This window comes from Phallusia mammillata, chromosome 6 (assembly GCF_965637545.1).
Source record: "Phallusia mammillata chromosome 6, kaPhaMamm4.hap1.1, whole genome shotgun sequence".
Taxonomy (NCBI): Eukaryota; Metazoa; Chordata; class Ascidiacea; order Phlebobranchia; family Ascidiidae; genus Phallusia; species Phallusia mammillata.
Window position 1 is genome coordinate 14,593,336 of NC_137257.1, and position 24,003 is coordinate 14,617,338.

At 35.3% G+C, this 24,003-nt stretch overlaps 3 protein-coding genes across 4 annotated transcripts; 2 read left to right on the plus strand and 1 right to left on the minus strand.

The window, feature by feature from the left end:
• Positions 1 to 807: 807 nt before the first annotated feature.
• LOC145234384 (galactosylceramide sulfotransferase-like) lies at positions 808 to 8,544 on the plus strand. Its single transcript, XM_080099121.1, has 5 exons — positions 808 to 914; positions 4,632 to 4,826; positions 5,485 to 5,632; positions 7,641 to 7,766; positions 8,040 to 8,544. Exons 1-5 carry the CDS (start codon positions 808 to 810, stop codon positions 8,349 to 8,351), a joined length of 888 nt encoding a protein of 295 aa, XP_079955247.1. The 3' UTR covers positions 8,352 to 8,544.
• Positions 8,545 to 10,167: 1,623 nt separating this feature from the next.
• On the plus strand, positions 10,168 to 20,166 carry LOC145232584 (centrosomal protein of 57 kDa-like). Of its 2 annotated transcripts, none has more exons than XM_080097244.1 (11): positions 10,168 to 10,390; positions 10,744 to 10,856; positions 11,464 to 11,581; positions 13,151 to 13,331; positions 15,712 to 15,778; positions 16,122 to 16,211; positions 16,499 to 16,699; positions 17,242 to 17,344; positions 17,672 to 17,837; positions 18,355 to 18,548; positions 18,953 to 20,166. In XM_080097244.1, exons 1-11 carry the CDS (start codon positions 10,249 to 10,251, stop codon positions 19,144 to 19,146), a joined length of 1,569 nt encoding a protein of 522 aa, XP_079953370.1. In that variant the 5' UTR covers positions 10,168 to 10,248; the 3' UTR covers positions 19,147 to 20,166. The 2 variants fall into 2 exon arrangements, with proteins under 2 accessions (XP_079953370.1, XP_079953369.1); XM_080097243.1 differs by having other exon boundaries at positions 10,175 to 10,390; positions 18,950 to 20,166.
• Positions 20,167 to 20,220: 54 nt separating this feature from the next.
• Positions 20,221 to 23,215, minus strand: LOC145232585 (procathepsin L-like). Its single transcript, XM_080097245.1, has 7 exons — positions 23,095 to 23,215; positions 22,539 to 22,675; positions 22,178 to 22,372; positions 21,682 to 21,870; positions 21,203 to 21,368; positions 20,664 to 20,769; positions 20,221 to 20,372 (listed from the first exon to the last, which is right to left on the minus strand). Exons 1-7 carry the CDS (start codon positions 23,192 to 23,194, stop codon positions 20,273 to 20,275), a joined length of 993 nt encoding a protein of 330 aa, XP_079953371.1. The 5' UTR covers positions 23,195 to 23,215; the 3' UTR covers positions 20,221 to 20,272.
• Positions 23,216 to 24,003: the final 788 nt, after the last annotated feature.

Consider the following 24,003-nt stretch of genomic DNA (forward strand, 5'->3'; position numbering starts at 1 on the left):
ATTTTTTTCCGTCCAACATATTATACAGCCCAAAAGTGCTACTACGACTTCGTTCATCGGAGCGAAACAAACACAACTGATACAAATACAGACAAAATCGAAAACGAATGGTCTTGCAATCTGCTGTTCGCAAATAAAACGAAAGATTTTATTTTGATTGCAATAACCCTTTCATGAGAATTATTTTTACAGTCGTAAATATGTATAGGCTTTAAGTGAAATAACGCATATATATGTTGTGCCAAATCTATTAAATATGCCGTATGTTTGCAAGGTTGTGACAAAAATGTACTGTTTGCACAGTATTAAACGATTTCTTAAATCTGTTATATCATTTTACTCTTAAGATAAAAATATATATTTTCTACAAACATTTCATTCTGTGTTATTTTTCTCAAGTTCATTTGACCATACTCCATTCACTTTAAAACAAGTTCATTGAACCATTAAAGTGAATGGAGTACTACCCAAACGCATTGATGCTCATAGAGAGGGGATATGAAAAGCTGGAATTTATTTTGATTCCTAACTTATTATCAGCCGAACAAAGCAGATTTTATGCAAACTTAACCAGTTTTATTCTGTGAAATGTTATTGCAGCGAGCAATGATACCTACATAAAAAAGTTTTAATCATTAAGTAGTAGGCTGTGCAATGTCTTGCTATTAAGCACATTGTTCATTCTGTTGATTTGCGTGTCTTGTAGTGAACACTACGGTCAATGATTGCAATATGTTTTCCGACAAAAATACGATAAATTCGTGCATTAGTTACAATAATCTGAAAACAAGTTAGGTGAAAGTGCAAATGTCCTCTACAGACGACAGGGATAATTGGGTGGTAAATGGTAACCGACGGATCTGTCTTCATTTATCAAATGTCCAATTACTCAAGCAGAGCGGCAGACGATCAACGTGAGTATAAATCTGTTATTTTCGAAACAGATAAAATAATTTCGCCTATTTAGAAGGTATCTTCAGTTTCCGTATAACTAAAATACAAGAATATTAAAAAGCTACAACGTGAAATATACGAATCATGAATCTGTCCGCGAATCTGATAGTGCTGATAAAAACAATGGAGCAGTCTTAGGTAGACCATTTCCTGACTGCAAAACTGCAAAAGAGGTGACAATCAATGCGTTAGTAGCAAGCCATCCAAGGTGTAGAGAATTGAAAAGCGGTGACGTAATACCGGTGCGTACAAGACAGATTCATGCGTGGCAAAAACATTGGCTAGATGTTTATTGGCGCCCTTAGTTTGTGCAACCGTTTGTCCTCACAAATCTAAGAGGTCATAGACGGCTCTTCAACAAATTATACACTAGAACAATTCCATATTTCTGGTTTATTTTTATGTAAGGCTGGATGCTTGAAACACTATATACGCGGATCTGTTCTTCATATTGATGACAAATATATCGGCTCGAATAGACTTAAAAAGCGACATGCTTTATTATTCAAAAAAAATGCTCATGCCATCATTAGTGAAAATCAGTGAGCGGATGTTTAATGTAATATTGTATTGCCAGTGCCATCTTAGCGCTCGTGGAGTCCGTAAAACCCCCTGACACCGCCACGTTAATCGGCGTGCGTTCCATTTCATACAAACGATGCCTTCTAACTAGGTGTAAGTTATTATTACTTTTTTGATACTTTTCTGTTTTGAAATAAAAAGGTTACACTGACACTGATTGTCTTTGGCATAAGTAGATTTTTCTCAACACTGAACTTTTAAACAACTGCCTACCAATAGACTTGGACAACTAGATTTTTTTTCGGTTTTTCAAATTAGATTAAAATTTAAATTAGAGCATCTCCTTTTTTACAAATTAGATTAGAATTAGAATTTTCTCAATATCTAGAAATTAAACTAGAATTCAAACTAGAATTAGATTTAAGCCAACCAACTTTAGTTTGTTTCAAATTTGAACTTGTGGATATGCACGTTTAAAACAATGCGATTCGGTGTATCTGAAACGTGTTCGAACGGAGCTGAGTGCCAAGTAACTTAAAACCGTGTTTCAGTTTGGTCTTGTTAATTGCATGGTTTTGTGCCCTTTGGTTACAAAACGCATGCTCAGATCACATGCCTAAATGTGCCGTTGGACAAACTAGCGTTTTTGGGAGAACTGTGAATTAGATTAGAATTAGAGCTTACTCCATAACTATAAATCAGATTGGAACTAGAATTACCACAATTTTGCTCTAATTTGCCCAATTAGACAACTAGAATTATCTGGTTGTCCAAGTCTGCCTACCAACGACGATTGTATGACCAGGGCAAATTTGTCGGTCAAGTTTTGGGTGCATCTAAAATACACTTGGATCAGTTCAATCTATTGATTTCATAGTAAATCATTACACCAAGTATAATGTTAAGTTGCACCAAGCGATGTAAAACTAAACGTTAAATAATGTTAAAGATACACCAAGCGATATGGAGGTGTTGACCATCACATTATGATTTTATAGTGACCGATTTGGGATGAGAAATAGAGACCTGGTTGTAGATAGACTGTCGTCATTGCTGAACGTACCTCTTGATTGATTTCTACAGTTCTTTAATCAACAATATGACCTTATTGCGAAAAAGAACACCAAGTCACATTGGATTGTGCAAGGCTATATAATATACAGTGTATATATTAATATCCTGACACAATTAAAAAATGAAACGCTTTTTATCCCTAACACAGTACAACAAACAAACAAAATAGGGCAGGAACTTGGCCGAATGGTCTAGCGCAGTGGTTCCCAACCTTTTTTTGTCGCGACCCAAATACTTACCAAAATTTTGATTTGTGGCTCCTCGCGACCCATGGATATGCATTCTTACAATTTGGGTTGTACTTTTGTTTGTAAATCAGGAAAGTTTTTCGAAAATTACTACGCTAGTTTGAAAAATAAAAAACATCAAACAAAAATTATTCGTTTTTCCGCCAACTTTACAGCTGGTTCAAAGCATTATGAGCCAGACAACGCTTAACAGTGATCTCACACAAACATTATGACGTCACAAACAGAATAATTCACCATCACGACAAATAGTCATAAAATTGTTATTGGGAAACAACTCATAGCCATGGGAAATAAAAAAATAACGCTACGAAACGTATGATGCTCTAACTGTCACAAAAACTGGCGACCCAACAGAATTTACAGGCGACCCAACTTTGGGTCGCGACCCATAGGTTGGGAAACACTGGTCTAGCGCGCCTGACCCACATAAAGACATAAAAAACCTGATCGGGATTCGTCCCTAGAAGTGTCCTGGGTTCGAACCACGTGAAAAAAAATCGATTTTGAAAATTTTCACACCCAATATGTACCGTAAAGCCAGGCCCGACGTAAAAGTCTGGTTAGCGTATTTGCTCATATTTCATATTTTGCAATTTGAGTTGCCGCATGGAGCTGTGCGATGGTTAAGCATTATTGAATCAATCAAAATTACCCTGATTAAACTAAGTCCTGAATTTTAAAGCAGTACTATTCATGACATGACAGTCGTTCTCAGTCCTTTTCCTGTGTTTGTATGTGGTGACCTGTGGCTGATAGGTGTTTTGTAAGGCTGTGAGTTGGTAGGCTGCCAAACATGGCATATTAACTCGGTAGGTCAGGATTTTGGTTTATTTTCTGTGGCGCTTTTTATTAAGTTTCAAACTTCACTTAAAAGTGTAAGTTGCATATGAGAAATCAGAAAATCGAAAACAATGGAAACAAGAATAAGAGAGGCTGGATTTTCACTATTTGTAGTTCTTGTATTTGTTTATTACGTTTTGTACATACACGTGATGCCTATCACCGAACACGCACCGGTTTGAATCAGTTTGGCAATTTTTTATGCGGGGACGACCTGTATTTATATTTATAAAATTGCTTTTATTGAAAGTATTTTTCGAAAAGCATAGGATATGTTGTTATTTTTTAAACAAAAACGGATCAAATGGTTTCTTACGTCGGGTAGAATTTACGCAATGCACCCAACCTGTTTCACATTTTGTGTTTGCAAAAATTCACAAAACGGGTGGACTTACAACAAGAACACTCCTGGATCACTTTATAGAGCAAAATAACTTCGGAAGTTTTTCGTTTGTTCGTGCGTTCGTGTTTGTGCTCAAATAGTGGTTCACGTTTGCATGTTAAGTTTATTTACCACATGATTTCAGCTCAAAACACAGCCGAACATTTTCCATCTGACCGGCGGTTATCCTGGCAGGTTTCAATGCAGACTTAAGATCCCCAAAACAACCACAATACTTATCGAACTATCCCGTTTTGATGCCAAAGGAAATGCAGAAATGTTATTGTTATGCCAAAGGAAATGCAGAAATGTTAGCTGTAGTAAATAAATATTTGTATGTTTTTGCATTAAAAAGGATAGCTTGAGATTATTATACCTATCGTTTTTCTAAAAAATACCAATGTACCTTCTTTCTAGCAACCGTTTTTTATGCCCAAACCAAGGTTTTGGCAGTTACTAAACAGAGGCGTAGCAAACTATGTTTGCAAGCAAAAACTATTCAAGAGAGATTAAAATAAATATATAGGACCCAAATACGAGCATTTATAAATGCTAAATTTATAAATGTTGTGATTTATTAATAGTTTAGCCTTGTTTGTCATCTTCAGGTATTTTACGCTCATTCGTAAACCATGGAGAAATTTCCAGTCATCTTACAACTTTTATGGTTCAGTATACGGTAATTCCTTAACCTGCGCAGGTTATCCAACCGTCTATATCACAAAAGGCAAAAAGTTGAATGTGCATGATTTTCTTCTCAAAGCCGCTCCATTGCTTAACTCATCAATTGCTTACTATTTTAGGTAAATAATAATGTAGCAATACAGAAAACCTGGAATAATCCGGACACGATTTACCCTAAAATTGTCCGGATAAGTAGAAACGTTAAGTAGAAATGTATCAATCGGTTTAAATTATCTTCAATGGATCAGTAGCTATCCAATGATGATGGTATTGTATACCTAAAAAAATTGGATACAAACTGCACAATTGACTGTTACACAATTGGCGGCATTAATGATCGACGGTCAGTAAACCGAGGTACCACGCTTCACAGTGTTATAAACGCTGGAAAACAATGCAATGCAACAAGAAGCCAACAGTAATTAAGCAGTTGTTGTAAACCACCATATTACTGTATCATGGTTTAATGTGCAAATTTGCTATTGAAACGTAAAAGATCCGGATTAGAAGATGTAAAAACGAACATTTTTATCGGGATGTTTTTATGCGGATCTTCGCCTAACTTGGAAAAAGAACATCCAGGTTAGGCGAAGATCCGGATAAAATAATCCGGTTAAACCGAAGGGTTTTGTTTTGTACCTAAAAGCTTGTCCGAAATAGGCAAAGATCCGTATTAACGGAATCCGAAAATTAATTATAAGTTCGAAACCAAATCTTTAGGCCTATGTAATTTATGTTTTTACACAGTCTATTACTAACACTGAAATGTGCTTTAAGATTTCGAAATCAACAATCTCATGATCTGGGAATTGATCCGATGTTAGATGACGATTTTGAAATCCAAAAGAGAATTCAAGAAGTTGACGACAACATGCATCTTGTGATGTTACTTGAATATTTTGAAGAGTCGATAATTCTTTTACGGGTAAACTGAAAAGATGTCAAAGTTACAATTTGTTTTGCTTAAGCCTCAGAGTTTTATTAACATATCCAAAAGCAATGCCCAAAACCCACCTAGAACTGCAAAATCAATGTTAAATCTGGCCTGAAAGTCATTTCAAAATACGTGAAATTACGATACAACCTGGCTGTAACGAACCTCCCTAGATGCCCGGCCCGACTTGTTTGCTAAACCTTTGTAAAGTAAAAATAATGATTAGATAAACTAAAGTAGATCAAATAAAAGTTAAATAAACTTTTCAAAAAAAGTAAATCCTTAAACCGACACTTAATGTCAAAAAATTAATGGAAATAGGTAGGTCGAATCAATCAGGTAATCAAATAAACGTGTTAAAATTTCATTCGTGTTAAAAAAATAATTTGAAAAAATTGGAGCATATTCGCAACTTGTGTGCATTACGAAGAAAAAACTCTCAACTTGCGTGCATTACGAGGACTAGGGGGTCCAGCATTTTTTAATTTTTTCCGTATGGATAACGTCATTACTCGCAAGAGAATACTTTTATCAAACAACCAGCAGTTGTTTTGTTGACTATCAAGTTTTTCGATTGAAATGATCCTCTATAAGCGACCAGGTGCCATGCCCAGAATTGTAAGCAGGCCCAAACCCAAAACTACAAGATCGAACAGAGTTGTAAGTCGGGCAGGGTTATTCCGGCCGGGTTTGGACGTCGTTTCTATTTAATAAACGGGTTGGATTCAGGCCCGATTTTTACTTTCGGGCCTAAGCAAGGCTCTCAAAACTCTTCGCCCTTGGGCTGTTATTCCAACTTATACTTTGGTCGAATACACGTGTCCTGTATTCGAATACTTTACGGATACCTGCATGACAGCAATCGAATGTATGAATACTTTAGTAATTTTTGAGTGACAGCAATTCGAATGGTATTCGAATAAAACGAGTCAAGTATTTGTATTCATGAATTGTTGACCTAAATACAACGACATGTAATTCGAATACTATTCGAATAAACCCAAGCATGTATTCGTATTCACGAATACTTACGCACTTTTCAAAGTTCAGCAATTCGAATTGTATTCGAATAATGCGAGTCAAGTATTCGTATTCACAAACGTCACAATGTTTCGTAACATAAACAAAAACTTGTCAAATCCGGTCACATTCTTTGCCAAATAGAATTGTATTCGAATCTATTTGGCAAAAAAAGCTTGGCAAAGACCCGCAACAATTCGAATTGTATTCGAATAAATTTACTCAAGCTTGGGTATTTATAAAATGTTGATTTAAAAGTTAGCATCAACTATTCAAATTGTATTCGTACACTATCGAACGAAAGCCAAAATCATTCGAATACAGCACGAAGGTGGTAAACCCTGTATTCGAATGCATTCGAATACGAATGACGAATATGAATTGCCCCATGCCTGCTTACAACCCTGGACCCGAAACCTGTTGCAGTATCTTACCATGTAACTTCAGGTCGCTAAAGCTAGCTTGCGTCCTCTTTGGAGTCAAAGGCCCGATTGAAAACACTTTTTGTCCGATACTATTTTGCCCAACATCAAGTTCAGCAAGATTTTTACCGTCATAAACAATCTTAGCATTTCTCTTAGTCAATTCTTAGCCTGCTAAGCCCTTTGGCTCCAGTACCAATTTCAGAATTTGTCGAAGGTTTGTATTAAAAAAACGCAGGCTAAGCGAACTAAGCGCCCAAGCAGACTACATGGCTATAAGTGGGCTAAGCGAACTTAGCAGGCATTTAGTTTTAGCCTACAGACCTTAACATACCCATATTTCATTATCGTCCATCAGTGTGTAGGTATTTTGGTAAAAAATGACAGTGATAAAATGTAGATTTAGTCGCATAATGTTCTATCTACTCGCTTCAGAAAGTTGATATTTCTATCTATAGGTAAAAAATCGTTTGTATCACTTTTAGAAGCAAAATTTTCCAGAAAAAGGGCCCATAGTAATGAACGACCGAAACGTTGAGTAACTAACTTGTTTGCAGGAACTTCTTTGCATGGACTGGGAAGTTTTGCTGGACCTTGAAATTAGGAACGAACGAACTTACCACAAACAAGATTCGTTTCTAACTGACCAACACAAAACGGCGTTTAAAAAGATCAATAAAATTGTAAGTAAGTTTAATGGTGTCGGTTATAATGCAGGTGTAACTTTATTCAAAAAAGAGCTCTAATAAGTTAAACAGAAACTGGTAAGAGTGTGCTAAGATAGTTCGTAAATAGAGTGTGCTAGGTTTTCGAAAACTGTTTTACCTTAATTTAAGTCTCGAATGGAAAAAATCACTGCAAGACAATGTCATATTTTGGTACTTTTTGGCACCAAAACTATATTTTCAAACCTATCTGAAGTTTAAAAACAAACACATTTGTTTAAATGTGTACAGGATCTTGCTCTTTATGATCACTTTAACAAAACGTTTTGGAAACGTGTTGATGAATATGGAAGAGACAAAATGGCAAGAGATTTGAACTACTATCAGAAAAAGAAAACTGAAATGAGGAAAATAAAACGATCGAAAAGAGAACCACGAAGCAAAAACAATTCATTTCATCGAAATATAGACGATGAATTCGACCAAAAGAAAATAGTAAAGCGGTTTGTAAAGCTCGAAAGTCTATCGCAAAAGGAAAGAAAAGAAATTGTGCAATACATGCATGAAAATTCTGGTCATTGTCCTGGATATGGAAACTATTAAAGTGGTTGTTTTTTAAATAATTTACAGTTATTGCGTGATTAAAGAGTTTTTTTCGTAGTGTAAATACAAAATGGCTTATAGGGCGCAAAAGTGCTTCAATACGATTTTCTTCATCAAACGAAAGATTTTATTTTGATTGCAGTTACCCTTTTTATGAGAATTATTTTTACAGTAGTAAATATGTATAGGCTTTGAGTGAAATAACCTATAACTTATAAGTTGTGCCAAATTTAATAAATATGCCGTGTGTTCACAAGGTTGTAACAAAAACGTACTTTTTGCACAGCTATAAACGATTTCTTTAATCGGTTTTATTTGTTAAATCATTTTAAGATAAAAATATTTATTTCGTACAAACATGTCATTCTGTGTTATTTTTCTCTTAATAAAACAAGTTTCGGCCATTAAAGTGAATTGTTTGAAAACAAGTCGGCTGTAAGTGCAAATATCTTAAACAGACTGCAGGAATCAACCCGTGTAACAGGGTGGTAACTAATAACCGACGGATCTGTCTTCATTTATCAAATGTCCAATTACTCAAGCAGAGCGGCAGACGATCAACGTGAGTGTAATCTTTTATTTTCGAAACAGATAAAATAATTTCGCCTATAAAGAAGGCATCGTCAGTTTCCGTCTAAAACAGGGGTCACCACACCACGGTCCCCTATGGTGTGTTTAGTGACCCCTGTTTTAGACGGCACTGGGGTATGTAAAGACGGCGCTAGGGTATGTAAACTATGCAGCCCGCGCGAATCATTGTTAAACTTACCCGGCCCGCAGTGAAAAAAAGTTTGGTGATCCCTGGTCTAACCGATAAGAATATTAAAAAGAAACATAAAAAGCTACAACATTAAATACTAAACCGTTTTTTTTCACACCCGAACCTGTACCGTAAGCCCGGTCAGACGAAAAACTCTGCTTAACTTATTTGCTTATACTTCCTGTGTAATTTGAGTTGCTTTTGGGAGCTGTACGATGGTATAAGCAGCAATTAATCAATTAAAACAACCCTGAACAAAATTCATGATCAACCACAACCATCCATCGCAGTCCATATACTGTGTTTATGTGTGGTGATATGTTGCTGACATGCACTTTTGGAAGGCTGTAAGTGCATCACTAGTTAATATAACGACTGAGTTGGTAGGCTGTAACTTTGCGTAAAAGTCTGTCGAAAGAAGAATTAAAAGAGATTGTGCAATACATGCACGATAATTCTGGGAAATGTCCAGGATAAAACTTTTAAAGTTTTTCAATAAAGACAAAATCCACAATAACAGTATAATTTTTTTCTCCTAATAAAACAAACGCATCAGACCATGAAAATGAATGGTCTATTACCCAAAAGCATTGATGCGTGTCAAATTGAGTGGAGGGTGGAATTTGAAAAGCTTGAATTTGTTATGATGCTTGATAGCTAAATGAAGTCAATTTTACCTCTTTTACGTGCAATTAAGCAGTTGCAATCTGTGAATTGTTAATGTGACAAGCTTTCCTGTCCACAAATTAAGAAAATATTTCACTTACTCTGAAATATGTAATGTCTAATTTTCAATGTTTTTATTGGGTGTTCGGTGTCCCAGTAAATGAAATTGAAAGGACAGTGACTGAAACATGTTTAACGTAAAAAAATAGGATAAAATTGATGGAATAATTAGCATAAATCTGTGTGTTGGCTATTTTTTAACACCCTTTGTATTTAGCTAACCTGCTGAAAAGTGAAAACGCTGATCGTATGACAAAGTTTATTAAATTTAGAGTGCTTCAACAAAAAATACTGTGCAAAACACTGATGTGGTTTGTGGTTAATTAATTATTTGGTTAATTAAGTCTATTAAGTCTGAATTTGCATGTAGAGGGTAACAGATCAATTAGAATTTTAACAATTGTTTTTTTAATGGCTATGACTACTTCATTGTTTGATGATCCATCTTTGCCTTCATTCCAAGAATATCCAACATCAAGGCCATTTTTAAACAGTGACATCAAAACTACACCTGGAAAGCCAGTAAAAGCGTTTCCAGAAAGCAGTAGTCAAGGTGATGATTTGTTATAAACCTATAAAGCTGGATATATGATAATACATTTAAAATAAATTCGAAATTTTGTTCTTGCAATAACGTTAATTCCAAATAAAATACGGAAAACCAGTTTCACTACATATGGATTGTTTTTGAAACGTGGATGTACCATAATAGACGTGATACAGATAAACCGATTGCATTTTTGACATCAGGGCACTAGAATTAATCAAAATCAGTTAAAACATTACTGGCACTCAGTGAAAAAATATTTTTTGTTGGCCTGTGTTATGTTTGAGTCTTGGTCTTGAAATTTTTTTTTAAATACTGGTGGTTTATGTCATTAAAACTATTTAAATTTATCACTGCAGCGGTTCTCTCTGCATTGAAAGGCCTTCAAGAGAAGATTTACAACCTTGAACTTGACAGATCAAAGGCAGAGAAAAATCTGAAAGATCTTGCAGCAGAAACCAGTGCTTACAAAGTATGTGATATTAACCCAATTTATGTGGCTGATAGCACTAACTTAAACACCAACTACGTTTTAAAGAAGTTGTGCATTTATTAACTACTTTGTGGCATGCAGTCCAATCTTTCCAGCTGCCACCTCTGTACTCATGACTGTCTAGTTTGTTATGTCGCAAACGCATGCTACTTTAAAAATTATGGCTAAACACCTAAGCCTTTTCTGTCAATGTGTTTAAATTTGGCACCGTTATGCAAAAAGCCACACCTGCGAGAAGCGTTCACTAAAACTCGGACAGCAACATTAACACCGATCTTAACTGTATAAACGTTTTAAGATATGTTGACCATCCATGGTATTGATAATGAATTATTGCTTTTCTGTTAATTTTATTACAAGATATTTAGACATTCCATTTAAGAAGTCTTACTTGGGATAATTACATACTAGTGTTGGCTTGATAATACTTGTGGTGTCGATATTTACTGGAGGTTTGTAAAATTTGAGTGTATGGATGTAAAAATCTTATCAGTCCTGGAACAGCTATTTTTTATAGGGATGTAGACAATGATGTAAAATGTGTAGAGTTATAACAGCTTAAACTAATATGTTCTCTCATTTTCAGGATGTACTGACCAAGTCACAACAAACACCACCAAGAACGTGGGATCAAACTACCTCATTTAATGGACAAGTTGGGAGACCTTTATCTTCGCAACACAAACCACATAAAGATACTTCAGGTATTGACCCATTTACCACATAACATTTACATTTTGCTGGTAATTTAAATGTAATAAATCATTAAGCCATTCATTCTAACGAATTCAGATAAATGTGTTTTGCGTTTTCGCCTATGCCTATGCGTCATCTTCAGTATATATATATATCTTATTCAAATCGAAACATTTTGCAGATTAAGAGAACTGCAGTCACAAGACTGTTTTGTTTTCGCTTGATGTCCTTATTTATGTAAATACATATGTAGAGTGTCAAATTTAAAACAATATATTTTGCAATGGACCTTTCATACTACACATATGCAGTTTCATTAAAAATTGCAATTACTTTAAAAATCATTGAAAAAAAACTCGTAATAATACCTATAATACCAATGCTTAAACAATTTACGAACGTTTTGTCAAAGGTGATAAACAAGTGGCCCAAAAAGCCAAGTGAAAATTGCTTGTTTGCAGGATTCCATGCTACACAAAAATTTACAATACCAAAAGCGAAACAACCTAAGTTACATAGAGATTTAAGTGATGTGACCAAGTTGTTAACTGATATGCCTGAATGTGATTCAAACGATGTTACAACTGGTGGTCAGTATAGATTTCAGCTGAGTTTATTGCAGTGAAAATGGTTTTTAATTTGATGGTTTGAATTATTAGATTGTAATTGATGTAATTTTAATTACCCTGAAAGATTAAATTTGGATGGTAGATTTTTTACCTTTTGCAATGTCATGATACATTTCGTGGTGATTTCTTGATGTCGTGTGGCGATCTGGATTTTTTTATGAGAACTGCTTGACTTGAAATGATTTGATCCCAATCTTTGCAACCATGCTGTAGTTACAACTATCTAATTTAATTACTTTCTTTTTTTGAACCCTCTCTTAATTTTATATTCAACACACTGTGGGATTTTCGGTTTGATGCCTACTCATTAACAAACAAACTTGGGGTCACGTCTAAAACTGCGGGCCCACTTGGCCCATTTGGCCCGCTAGGCCCAGCAGTTGGCACGCCCCGTGCAATACAAAAAACTGCGGGCCCACAGTTTTTATATTTGCGAGAGACGCGACAAGCACTAGTTATAGTGGGCCCGCGGTTTTTCCCTGCGAGAGGCAGGCCAAGCACTAGATATAGTGGGCCCGCAGTTTTTATACTTGCGAGAAGCGTGCCAAGCAGGCCCGCAGTTTTTTAATTGCATGAAGCGAGCCAAGCGGGCCAAATGATCCAAGTGGGCCCGCAGTTTTAGACTTGACCGACAAACTTGTTCATGGTAAAAAGGACCTTAATGTTAACATACAGGTTACTACTTTTAATGGAAAATTCAGCCGATAATATTAAGTATATAATCAACCACATTAATTTTAATACTTTCGGAATATATAGGATAAAGTAGTGTTTGTTTGCTTTGTGTTTCTGCAGTATGTTTTGTTTTGTTACTTACAAAAAATGGCATGCATAATTTAAATATTTAGCCCAAAAATTACACTTTTAATCTGGCTGTGTTAAAAAAATGATGAAGGAAAACAGTAGTTTTGTAAATTAGAGAAGCAATTTCTTAATTTTGCTTGGTAGAAGTTGAAACTCAGCTTCGAAATGCTGATACCAGATGCCGACTTCTTGAACGGCAATTGGAGAACATGAGAAAAATGGTTCAAGTGGCAGAGAAAGAGCGGGGTGATGCACTCGAACGACAGGTAGCCTTGGAGAGAGAACGCGGAAAAATAACGTCTGAAAACAGAGACGCTCAAACTAGGTAAATAGATTTAAGTGTTGTTTCAAATGTGGCTGGTTGCTATCAAAACAAAGGCTTCTTTGTACTGTAAATATAATGATAACTGGACAATAGGTTAAGACTGTTATTGCTTGATTTAAAACCTGTTGAAAGTTTGGCATCCATCACTTGTCACTGCACAAGTAAACAATTGATTTAAGAATGTTTGCGATGGAAAGAACATAATCATCCAACAAACTACTTTTAAAGTTGGTGCTTATTATGTCCAAAAACCAATCCCTATGCTTTTTGTAGTTGCCCCTAATTGATACTGTAACACTGGAATAGCCAATGTAGGATTTCATGTTTTCAATGGAATCTGGATATATCTGGAAACTCTACAAACACTTTAATATGTATTGTTTTCTTTTAGTGATACATCAAAGTTTGGTTTGCTAAAACACTAAATATAAATTGATTCTTACTAAAAGCCTTTGTTTTTGTATCATAGCCACAAGTTATTAACTTTTTAATCATTTGAACATAAAACTAATATTAAAACTTTACCTTTTTGTGACCACATATTATGGTCCAAGTTGTTTCATAGACAAAATTATTTTTACATGCATTTTTAAATCCAAAGCCCTTTTCTCCTTTTACCCAATTGGGGATTTCGATAATTAAGTTTAGCCCCATGTATCTATAAAACCAAATATTTGCTTACCTAACAATGTTTTTCTTAATTTAATTTGCTCCCATAGCAAATTTATTCATTTGGTCTAAAGCAGGGGTGGGCAAACTTTTCAGCGCAAGGGCCGCATTCAAAAGTTCTTAATCTTATGGGGCCGCATTGTATTTCACCAACGGCCCCCCAATTGCTTGCTTGTTTTTTTTAATAACTGGTGTAAAGAATTAGGTTTATCTCATGTATATACCATTCAAAGTTGCTTAAAATGCTCATGAGCATATGAATATTGAAAATTTCTGACTTGGTGCATAAGTTTAACTGAACGGAGCTAACTGTTTATGACGTCATAATCGGTATTGTGACGATTGTGGTGCCTGTTTATTCGCATTGTTTGCAGACAATAAGCGGATAAAAAGCCTGGCGCATGTGGTTCTTAGGATGGTAATTTTTTTTTCAGTCTCACGAAATCTGTTTTTAGCAGTTTGAAAATCAAAATATTTGGCAAAATAGTTTTAGTTACGTCACTGCAGCCAGTACATGTATTTTGACATACATGGGAACGGCCGCACAAACTCGTCTACGCGGCCGCATGTGGCCGTACGGCCGCAGGTTGTGTACCCCTGATTTAGCTCAAAATATTAACATGTATATTTTCAGCTATGTGCAAATACGTTTGTTGTCACTTTGTTTGCACAAACATTGGTTGAAACGCTACAATTAAATAAAAAAATAAAGCATTTGTTGTAAACATAGCATTTGTTGCAACATAGGCTGCACCACGTTTTTTTATTAATAAATTCCTTGCGCCAACATTAAACAAAGCGAGCCGCTTTTAGTATCCATCTTAAGTGTCGTGGTCTGTGTTAATGATTCTAAACCCGTGTTTAATGTCCGTTTGCAATGTACTGCAACGACCTAAACTTGATCCAAAGTGACCAAAGTTTTGGCGTCAACAGTACAAAGTGGGCTGTGTTTGAAAACGTGAATGACTTTTACTTTTATCGAACGAAGAAATTGTTTCAAGTGAATATTTGCATGATAACGTGGTAGAAACTAGTGATGTACCGAATCGGCTAAATTTCGATTCGGCCGAAACCGAATATTCGGCGGTTTTGCCGAATAAATTCGGCCGAATCAACCGAATCATTTATGACGTCACGCGAAGTCGTACGCTACGCGTTTGACGTGAAAAAATGTTTATCTACCAGGCAGCCAGTGCAAAATAGTTGTGTTTCGTCCTTATTTCAGTTCTGTGGGGTTTAAAATTGCCTTAAGCATGATTGGCAACCTGCCAATGAATTACTAATTTTTTTGACTACCGTGGGAAAAACGATAATGTGTTGAAAAAGATAAACATTGACGCAATTTTCGTTATGTTTGGGCTTTTGAAAGATTGCGTGGACCTTAATAAGCAGAAAAGGCCGAAACCGAATCTTTGCAAAAATGATCGATTCGGCCGAATAAATTCGGCAAACCGAATATTCGGTACATCTCTAGTAGAAACAGCAGACCAATTCACGTAAACACCCCCGGTATTTTTCAAAACTACGCCTGTGGTTATAATACTATTCAGCGTTGCTCGGAAACTTTCTGTTTAAAATTTCCCAACATTTGGCGGGCCGCATGAACTCCTTTGCCGGGCCGCATGCGGCCCGCGGGCCGTAGTTTGCCCACCCCTGGTCTAAAGTAACCCCTGGTATATAACCTGTGCTTTAAGCATTGTTTTTTGTCTAGATTAACAAAGCTTGAGAAACTTCACAACAGATATGAAGATCTTGCCACACGAAAAGCAAAATCAGATGTAAGTTGGTTTTTACATAAAAAAAAACTTTTTAACGGTCGCATATCGCAATGTATTTATTTCAAAAAATATACTTTTAAATTTTACAATTTGTTTGTGAAAAATTTGCATTTATCAATTATTATCTATTAGTCTCAAGGAAATTAGCTACACCAGTTATATTGATCAAGTAAGAAAACTATGTGTAAATTGGCATTTTTGTTGAATTTATCTACCCTTAAAAGATGGGTATGTTTTTTGAAACTTGTGTAACAACTAACAACATTAAAAACACATTTTTAATTTGAAACTTAATTTTTTCAAAAAAAAAATGTTGTATCATTTGTTTTTTAATTGTGTTTAGGCTAAAGTCAAGGACCTTGAAGATAAATTGCAACTCGAAGCCCATCAAAGAAAGTTATTGTCTGATAAAGCTGCACAGTTTCAAACAGAGGTAACTTTATTGTGCAACATTTGTTATTTTCGATAATACTGTACTAGTCATAATAACAGGAAACAATGGCTATTGTCGAACTGATTCCTTTAACACAGGAACCTAGGCAATCACATAAAGCAAGAAATAAAAAAAATTACTACATAAAAATTTGAGCACCTTTCAAAATCTTGATCATAAAATTGAAATTTTATGAATTTCTCGTTTATGTTAACCATTCCAAAAGGTAAGTATGTACATTAAATTAAAAATGTTTTGTATGTAAAAAAAATTCTTGTTTGCCACAGGCACAAGCAAAGAGGATTCTAATGCAAGATGAAATCCCAGTTCGTGATGTACCAAGGCCAAAAAAGAGTCAAGCTAAGAAAAAGAAGAAAAAGCCTGCACTGGTTGCCAAGGAAACTGCAAAACCAGCTGCTAGCCATTCTCAGGCTGGACAACCTCATTATCGTTTGAATTTAGCTGATGTACCATTTATTACTGGAAAAGTAAGTTCGTGTAGAAAGCACATTCTCAGTCAAATAAACAAGTACTAAATTTCTAAAAAAATAACAATAATAAAAAACAATTTTGCGACAACTTTGTTGACATTTATGGGAAATTATTGCCAAGCTAAGGTTAAACTGGGATTATTGTCAGTCTATCAATTAGGTGTTTGTATAATAAGTGCTGGCTGTGGTATTTTGTATATATTTACTGATGGTAAAAATGTTGTTCATTTTGAGTCATAGATAGTTTCAACCTATGAGGTTTTGCCAGTGCACCTGGTGACAAACCATTGGCCAATTAGACTAGTGTCTGCAGCTTACTTGTCATGCATTTATGTATTATTGTGTGTTTAAAACTTGGTTTACCAACGCAAACCTTCACAATGCACCTTATTTATTTTTTCCTTTGTATGCAAGGCGTTATCACTAAAAGTTTGTAGGAGAAAAAAATTGCCCACCAGTGTACAGTACTTGGTCCCACTTAAAGCTCTTGAAATGATTTGATGTTTGATGAAATATTAAAAAAAAACTATTTTGTGCAGTCTGCCTCTCCAAGTCATTCAGTGACTGCAAACATGCAAAAACTACTTCATGGCTTAAAACATCACAGTCCAATATACTGCAATGAACAGTTTCTTTCTGCAGGTAATGGGATTTTTTATTTGTCCTAAAACCTTGTGAAACTTAGTCATGCTTCTATCTTTTTAATAATTTAAATAGTCAGGGTAGATTGCTATTAGGACTTTAACAATTATACAGGTTTTACTAGGTTTTGTTTCTTTTGGGTTTCAAATTTTCTGCTCTGTTTTATAGCTTTTTACTACATCAATTGTTATTTCAACACCATTATTAAAGTTTCATAGTGAACCACTAACCAGTTTTACTGTTGACCCAACCTAATAACTTTTTCCCAATGTTTTGTCAAAAGTGTAGCTAAAGTCTTGTTTACTAAACATAAACTGATGTTTTTAGGAGCTAAAGACTTTTCCAGTGATGATGATGACATTTCAGTTTCAAGTGAAAATGAAGTACGCGGTAGAAAAGCGAAATTAAAAAAAGTTTCAAAACCCTCTGCTACTGAAGAAGATTTATCTGATTTGTTAATTGCCCTACAGGATGAGTTTGGCAAAATGACTTTGTAAGTTTGTGGATTTCTTTATTTCTAACAAAAATGCTAAATAACTTTTAGGGAAATAAATCATAATAAGCAATTACTGCAGTGTTTCTCAAACTTCTTAAGCATGCAACACACCAAAATACTAAACAAAATTTTGCGGCACACTTCGCAGGTAAACCTAACAAAAGTTGTTTAAGAATTTATTATGGGTCCCTTTCCCTGAAGGGGACACATATTGATTTTACTCAAATTGTTTGTTTGTTTTTCTTCCCAAAGTTTGTCCGACTCATTTTGCCATCAAATGTTTGTGGTTTCATATTTTTTTAGTTTTGTGTGTCGAACCCCATTAGTTACCCTAATAGCCCCCTAAAAAATAACAGTTTCGGAATTGGCTAAAATTTGTGTAGCATGTAAAATATGCTATTTGTAGGTTTCAATTGATGTGTTTACCTTGTAGCCCCAGTGTTGACTGTTGACACAAATTGAAACCAAGTTTTTCTATTGCTTCCAATTGCTAATAATTGTTCTTGTTCGCCAGTGATCACCAAGTATTGGCCAAGCAAATTTCATTGACACACGACCCGACACTTCGCCAAGAAATTGAAATGGAGCTAGATTCACTTGTCCACAAAATGGAGTTAAAAGGCGATCAAATATCCACTGTGAGGCGCCACCGAGCAAAGTTGCAGGAGGCGCGTAGAAAAAAGAAAAAAAAGCTTCAACAACAAAAAGGTACAAAAAAATGCATGTCATGTTATACCTTACTTACCCAAGCTCAACAGCGCATTACATTACAATTTACATTCAACTAGCCTGCAATACCATGACTTTTGTATTATATATAGCGTCAGAGTTATGTGACGTCATAATCAAGTGTATGTGACGTAATATGAAGGGTATATTTTGATGACGTCATAACAAGTAAAGTGTACACAACCAAGCAGAAATGTTGTCGCTTTTTTTTAGTCACCTGCTACTTTTTACTGCCCAATCTATTGATGACGTCACGTTGTAGCTCTATGTGACGTCATGACAATTTAGTTGTACACGAAAAAGCAAAATTGATGTCGTTTTGTTTTCTTTTAAATTTTTTGCTGCCCAATATGTTAATGACGTCATTACTGGTGTCTTAGCAGCTGTGCCTCGTCGTGCGTCATCAGTGCCAGGAGGCGGTGGAAAAGCTCGGTCTCAAGTGAAATTTGGTTCTGTTCATAATTCCCCGCGTTCTGCAGTCCCCGCTGGTGAGATACGAAACAGGCGTCTGGCCCTGCTTAAAGATGTCAAGTCTGTTCATTCCGCTCTTCGCAAAGACGACCTGAGTTGGGATTAACTTGCATTGGTGGATTTTTGCTACAAAGGAAAAAAGAAACTGTGATAATTGTAAATTGCAACCTGATTTTAACCTTAAAATCTATAATCTTAAAAGTAAAAGATAAAGATTATTTTAAAAACTGGCCGACAAAGAAAACGTTGTCATTCGTTTTGTTGAATAAAAACAAACAAATGTTTAGGGTTAGGTGAAAACAAATTTTGTGAAACTTGTTTTGCTTTTGTAGTCGGTCCTTATTACGCTGTCTGAGATTTTTTTGTATGACAGAGAATATATGTGTGTTTGTATATTTGGTATAACCTCGTGTGATTAGCAAGCTGTCTGATTATCTTTAGGAAAGGTTTTATCGTTTTCATTCCATTTTATGTGTCGTGTATTTCATTGTATGTGTTCATGTATACAGTAGTATTGACCCAAATTCGGTCTTAAATGTTTGGTTATGAATTTATGAGTATAGGAAACGAAGAATATCAGTCAATTCATTTTTTGTCCATTACAAATTACTAATAACAATTATATTAGTGTCTATGTTGACAGCTACATTACGAAAAAATGTTGTTTTGTGTCTGAGCTGTCAAATTGTGTGTTGTCAAAAACCCGCGGAAAATGTGTTTAGTTTAAATGTGATCATATTTTCTCGTGCCTAAATCCAAGCTCAACGTTAATTTAAGCATATCGAAACGGCAATTTTAATTGACTGCACCAGTGGTTCCCAACCAGGGAGGAATTCCTCAAAATTTTGTAGGGGGAAAATTAGTATATGTACTCCTTAATTTGGGTGTATGGCCTGTGAAGTTGATAAAATACTCTTTTTTAGTGTTCTTTATATGGTTTAGCGTATAGGCTACAAAGCAGTCTCTTTGGAAGTAATGTAAAAATTTTAAATAGTTGAGGGAGCAATTCGTCAATATGAGTTGGGAACCACTGGACTATACGTAAAGAACAAAATCGTATCAAAAACATCTGAGTTTTCGAAAAATTGTATTTCACACATGTATTACAAACAGTATTACTTGTTAATTGCACGTTTGTCGAAACATACAGAATTGAAAGACAGTGGTTTTGTTTTAATTATCATATTTAATTTCACATGACAGTTGTTTGCAATAACTGTAAAGCAAGTGGCTTAAACAAGAGGATAGCTGGCGTTGGTGGCAATTCCACAGTTGTTGTTTCTGTCCTTGGACATCATGAGGTATCCCTTGTTTCCCCATGTTGGACCCCAGCTGAACGAAAAAAAAGTTAGTTGAAAATAAATCGTTTACAAAAAATGCTATTATGATCTAAAAGAATGTTCTAAAACGAACGTAAAAGTTTCTGTTTAATATTTTAGTTAAATTGACAGTTTCATGTCAGAAAAACAGTTAGGCTATAAACGAGCTACCCAGTCAACACTGAATTTTCAGCATTTACCTTCAAATCCACTAAAACAAACACGCATTGAAACGTCATCATTAGGAGATTTATCCATTGTGATGTCACAAGTCAGGAGATTGTATGGAAAAAACATGACAAACCTGTTTTTGACGATCCAGAAGTTATCTTTGTCTTTGAAACCGTAACCCACAGCCAATACACCGTGATCCAAATAATCTTCACTGCAATTTGGCTCGTAGTAGATACCTAACAATTAATGCGTGTATTATTTAATTCAGGGGAAAAATCCATTTCATTGTTATTTGTAATACCTAATGAAGTATAACTTAAAAAACATCTAGCAAACGCTTAATAACCAAACAAATCGTGCCAACGTGAAGAGAAAATATGGTAGAGCTACTAACACGAGAACACACACTAGACAGGTTGGCTATTTTCCGGTAGGTGACGCGCTCAAACAATTTAAATGCAGTTTGTGTAAAAAATATTAACGGTTGGGGCTATTAGGGTTAGTCTGAGGATTTATAATAATCTTAAGGGCAACAAAATCAATCTAAAAACGCAGTTCTTTGTGTTATAATTAACCCCTAACCCTTAACGCCATCTGTCGGTATTTAGCAAACAGTTTTTGAGTTTTTGTGTTAGTAGCTCTACCAGAAAATATAAAATCGGCACCTACCGCTTTCATACAGTTGGAACGACGTGTGCCCGGCGTCGATGGCCACAGAAATGGGACCAATAGTTGCTACAGCTATTTCCAACGCTTTTTCGTCCTTGGATGGAACATCAACGCAGCTAGAAATGTTGGCACCAACATTAGCTTTATTGAACATGCATTTTCCCTCCTATTACAAAAAAATCAGCTTACAACTAACGAATATTAATGCAGAACAGCTATTCAAAATGGCCAATTCGTTTGAGCAGTTTTTCGTCTAAGGATTGACGGCTTTAATGTTAACTAATCCTTTACATGTTCCTATTTCAAAAAAAGAAAAAATTATGTAACTTACTTGTGTCAGGCTACCTAAAATAAAACACTTAATTTTTGAGCATCGTTATAATAAGCTAATACGTTTGATTTGCTAAACGTTTGGCTTGCTAAACGTTTGGCTTGCTAAGTAATTAAAATGGCAATACATTTATGAAACAAGTTCTTACTTCGGCCTTGTAAGGATAAGATGCTTCTGTATCGATTCCATTTTCAATGATGTAATCAAAAGCAAAGTCCATCATTCCACCACCACAACCGTGGTCTCCTTCCGCAACACTGCAGTCAACCAAATTCTGCTCGCTGAGTGAAACTAGTTCACCGGATGCCTTGAAATGCTGTCCTTCCACTGAACCAGTCTGTGAAGTTGACCGTTTTACTTTTTAATGTGTAGAAATAATGTGACTTTTTTGTTTTTAAACCGATTTGCAAAATATAGCCTTTTTAAATCAATGTTGCAAAATACAGATTTTCTCAGACATTAAAATAGCCGCTAAGCTTTACTAACTATTTTTATGAGATGGCTGATTTTTAAAAAAGATCCATGTAACTTGCAACATTGTGAGTAGCCTAAGCGTAAGGCAAATTACTCAATTGTCATTTAAACTCTTACCGAAGTTTTTTTAAACACTTTCAATTAAAATAGATAAAACGTAATTCAAATACCGTGCTAAATGCCCAGCAGGAGCCACATTGCAACTGGTTTTTCACATGGGTGACGTAACCTTTCGATCTCCAATCTACAGAGGCTGGGCTTGCGTTAAAACCCAGGTCAGAAGCCAAAAATTTTCCGGCTTTGCAATCGCTGTTAGCACTAGGTTTCATGTTGCTCAAATACAAAGACTTGAACTCCTTGGAATCCTAAAATGAAAAAAAAACGGTGAATTCACGTTAAAATAGAGATTTATTCTTGTTAATGTCACGTTTTTTTCATATAATAATAGATTTTAGTCAGTTATACAGCAGTAAACGGTCACAGATTCTTTTACATGATAGCTATACTACTAGTTCAAGAACAGTATAGTACCATATCTGCAAACTGATTCATTCCAAGCGTGTAGGTGTGAAGGCCCTGGTCAAATTCGTAGTTGTGCTTGATCACAGCGTGCATGTTGCTTTCCCAAATTGCCTTGCGTTTGATTTCCTCATTGGCATAAGTCTTGCCTAAAAACAGAAAGAAAAAACACTGCAAATTGCACAAAAGTTACAAACGCATCTAGCTGATATATTGTACTTCAGTTTAACACATAACAGTCCATTTTATATTAGCCTATAATATTGAGTATATCTTTATCCTGATGAAGGCATCTTGTATAGGACGTCGAAACGTCGATTGTTTACAATAAAACTGCTTGTATGATATTGAGTGTTTATTGCAAGGGTTAAGCTGGAGCGAAGTTGGAAGAATTTTGAAAAACATTTCAATGAGTTTAATCCAAAAAGTAGCACATTAAGGTTTAATGATAAGTTTAAACTACAGAGGGCAATTTTGCGTTTTATGTCGGAATAAAAAAGCAAAATCACTGTTTGTTTGTTTTTAGTACAACGTACAAGGTCTTTCCCATCTTTCCCAAGAGACTTACCGAATTTGACTTTCCATTCACCCCATTCTTTCTCAAACATTCCGCTCGGCATGGCCATCGCTGCAGCAAAAGTTAAAAACAGAAAGCACAAAAAGTTCATATTGCCAAATTTGATATTTTCTAGAAACTACTAGAATTCGGCTAAAAAATAAAAGAGTATGTATTTTGCGAAAAATAGGAAACATCTACACTACACAAAATGTTTAGCCCTAAAAGAGTGCCGTGCCACTGACTAAAGTCTCCAAATTGCTAAACAGCAAGGCTCATTTATAAACAGCTAAACAAAAGGACAGATCCCGTGATGCAGTTGTAAATACCTGGTGCACGCCAACATCGTAAAATGTCGTACAACCAGTGTAAGTCTCCAACGCTTTATCACTGCATTGTCCGGAATCACGGGACTCAGGTTGGTGTTTTTTGGCAATATTGATGGTGTAACGAGTTTTACAAATGCAGCTGATTTTTTAAATGCACACTTTTGTCATATGACTTCTGCAACTGTGCAGTAAATGTAAACGCTATGTTCCCGCAAGCAAAAGTCTAGCATTTTGTTTACAATGACTTAAAACTGTAACTATATATAATTTTCGGTATAAATTTCACCAATTTTACCAGTTTGTGCTGTTACGGCAATTGCATCCATTTATTTATTTCTGTAACGCTAATAGTAGAGTGTACCCAAGCATTGCGGTAACATTTTCACGTGTCTGCACAAAATGTAGTTGAGTTGAAATTGGCAGTTTTATTTCTTTTGTTTGGTTTTCAACGGCAAACCTTGATATCTTTGATCCTTTTTCAAAAACTATATCACCAGATTTTTTTACTGTAGGCAGTGTCTAAATGTTTGCACGTTTCCACACGTTCAATTACCGGTTATTGTCTTGGTGAACAGGCAAATTATTAAATGAA

Excerpts from the sequence above, each read along its gene's own strand:
- LOC145232584 (XM_080097243.1), top strand. The coding sequence starts at position 10,249 with ATGGCTATGACTACTTCATTGTTTGATGATCCATCTTTGCCTTCATTC. Across the intron at positions 15,779-16,121 it reads CACGAAAAGCAAAATCAGAT|GCTAAAGTCAAGGACCTTGA; the intron begins GTAAGTTGGTTT and ends AATTGTGTTTAG. Across the intron at positions 16,212-16,498 it reads CTGCACAGTTTCAAACAGAG|GCACAAGCAAAGAGGATTCT; the intron begins GTAACTTTATTG and ends TGTTTGCCACAG.
- LOC145232585 (XM_080097245.1), bottom strand. The coding sequence starts at position 23,194 with ATGAACTTTTTGTGCTTTCTGTTTTTAACTTTTGCTGCAGCGATGGCC. Across the intron at positions 22,373-22,538 it reads TGAATCAGTTTGCAGATATG|GATTCCAAGGAGTTCAAGTC; the intron begins GTACTATACTGT and ends TTTTCATTTTAG. Across the intron at positions 20,373-20,663 it reads TTCTGGATCGTCAAAAACAG|CTGGGGTCCAACATGGGGAA; the intron begins GTTTGTCATGTT and ends TTTTTCGTTCAG.
- LOC145234384 (XM_080099121.1), top strand. The coding sequence starts at position 808 with ATGTCCTCTACAGACGACAGGGATAATTGGGTGGTAAATGGTAACCGA. Across the intron at positions 915-4,631 it reads CAGAGCGGCAGACGATCAAC|GTATTTTACGCTCATTCGTA; the intron begins GTGAGTATAAAT and ends TGTCATCTTCAG. Across the intron at positions 5,633-7,640 it reads AGTCGATAATTCTTTTACGG|GAACTTCTTTGCATGGACTG; the intron begins GTAAACTGAAAA and ends ACTTGTTTGCAG.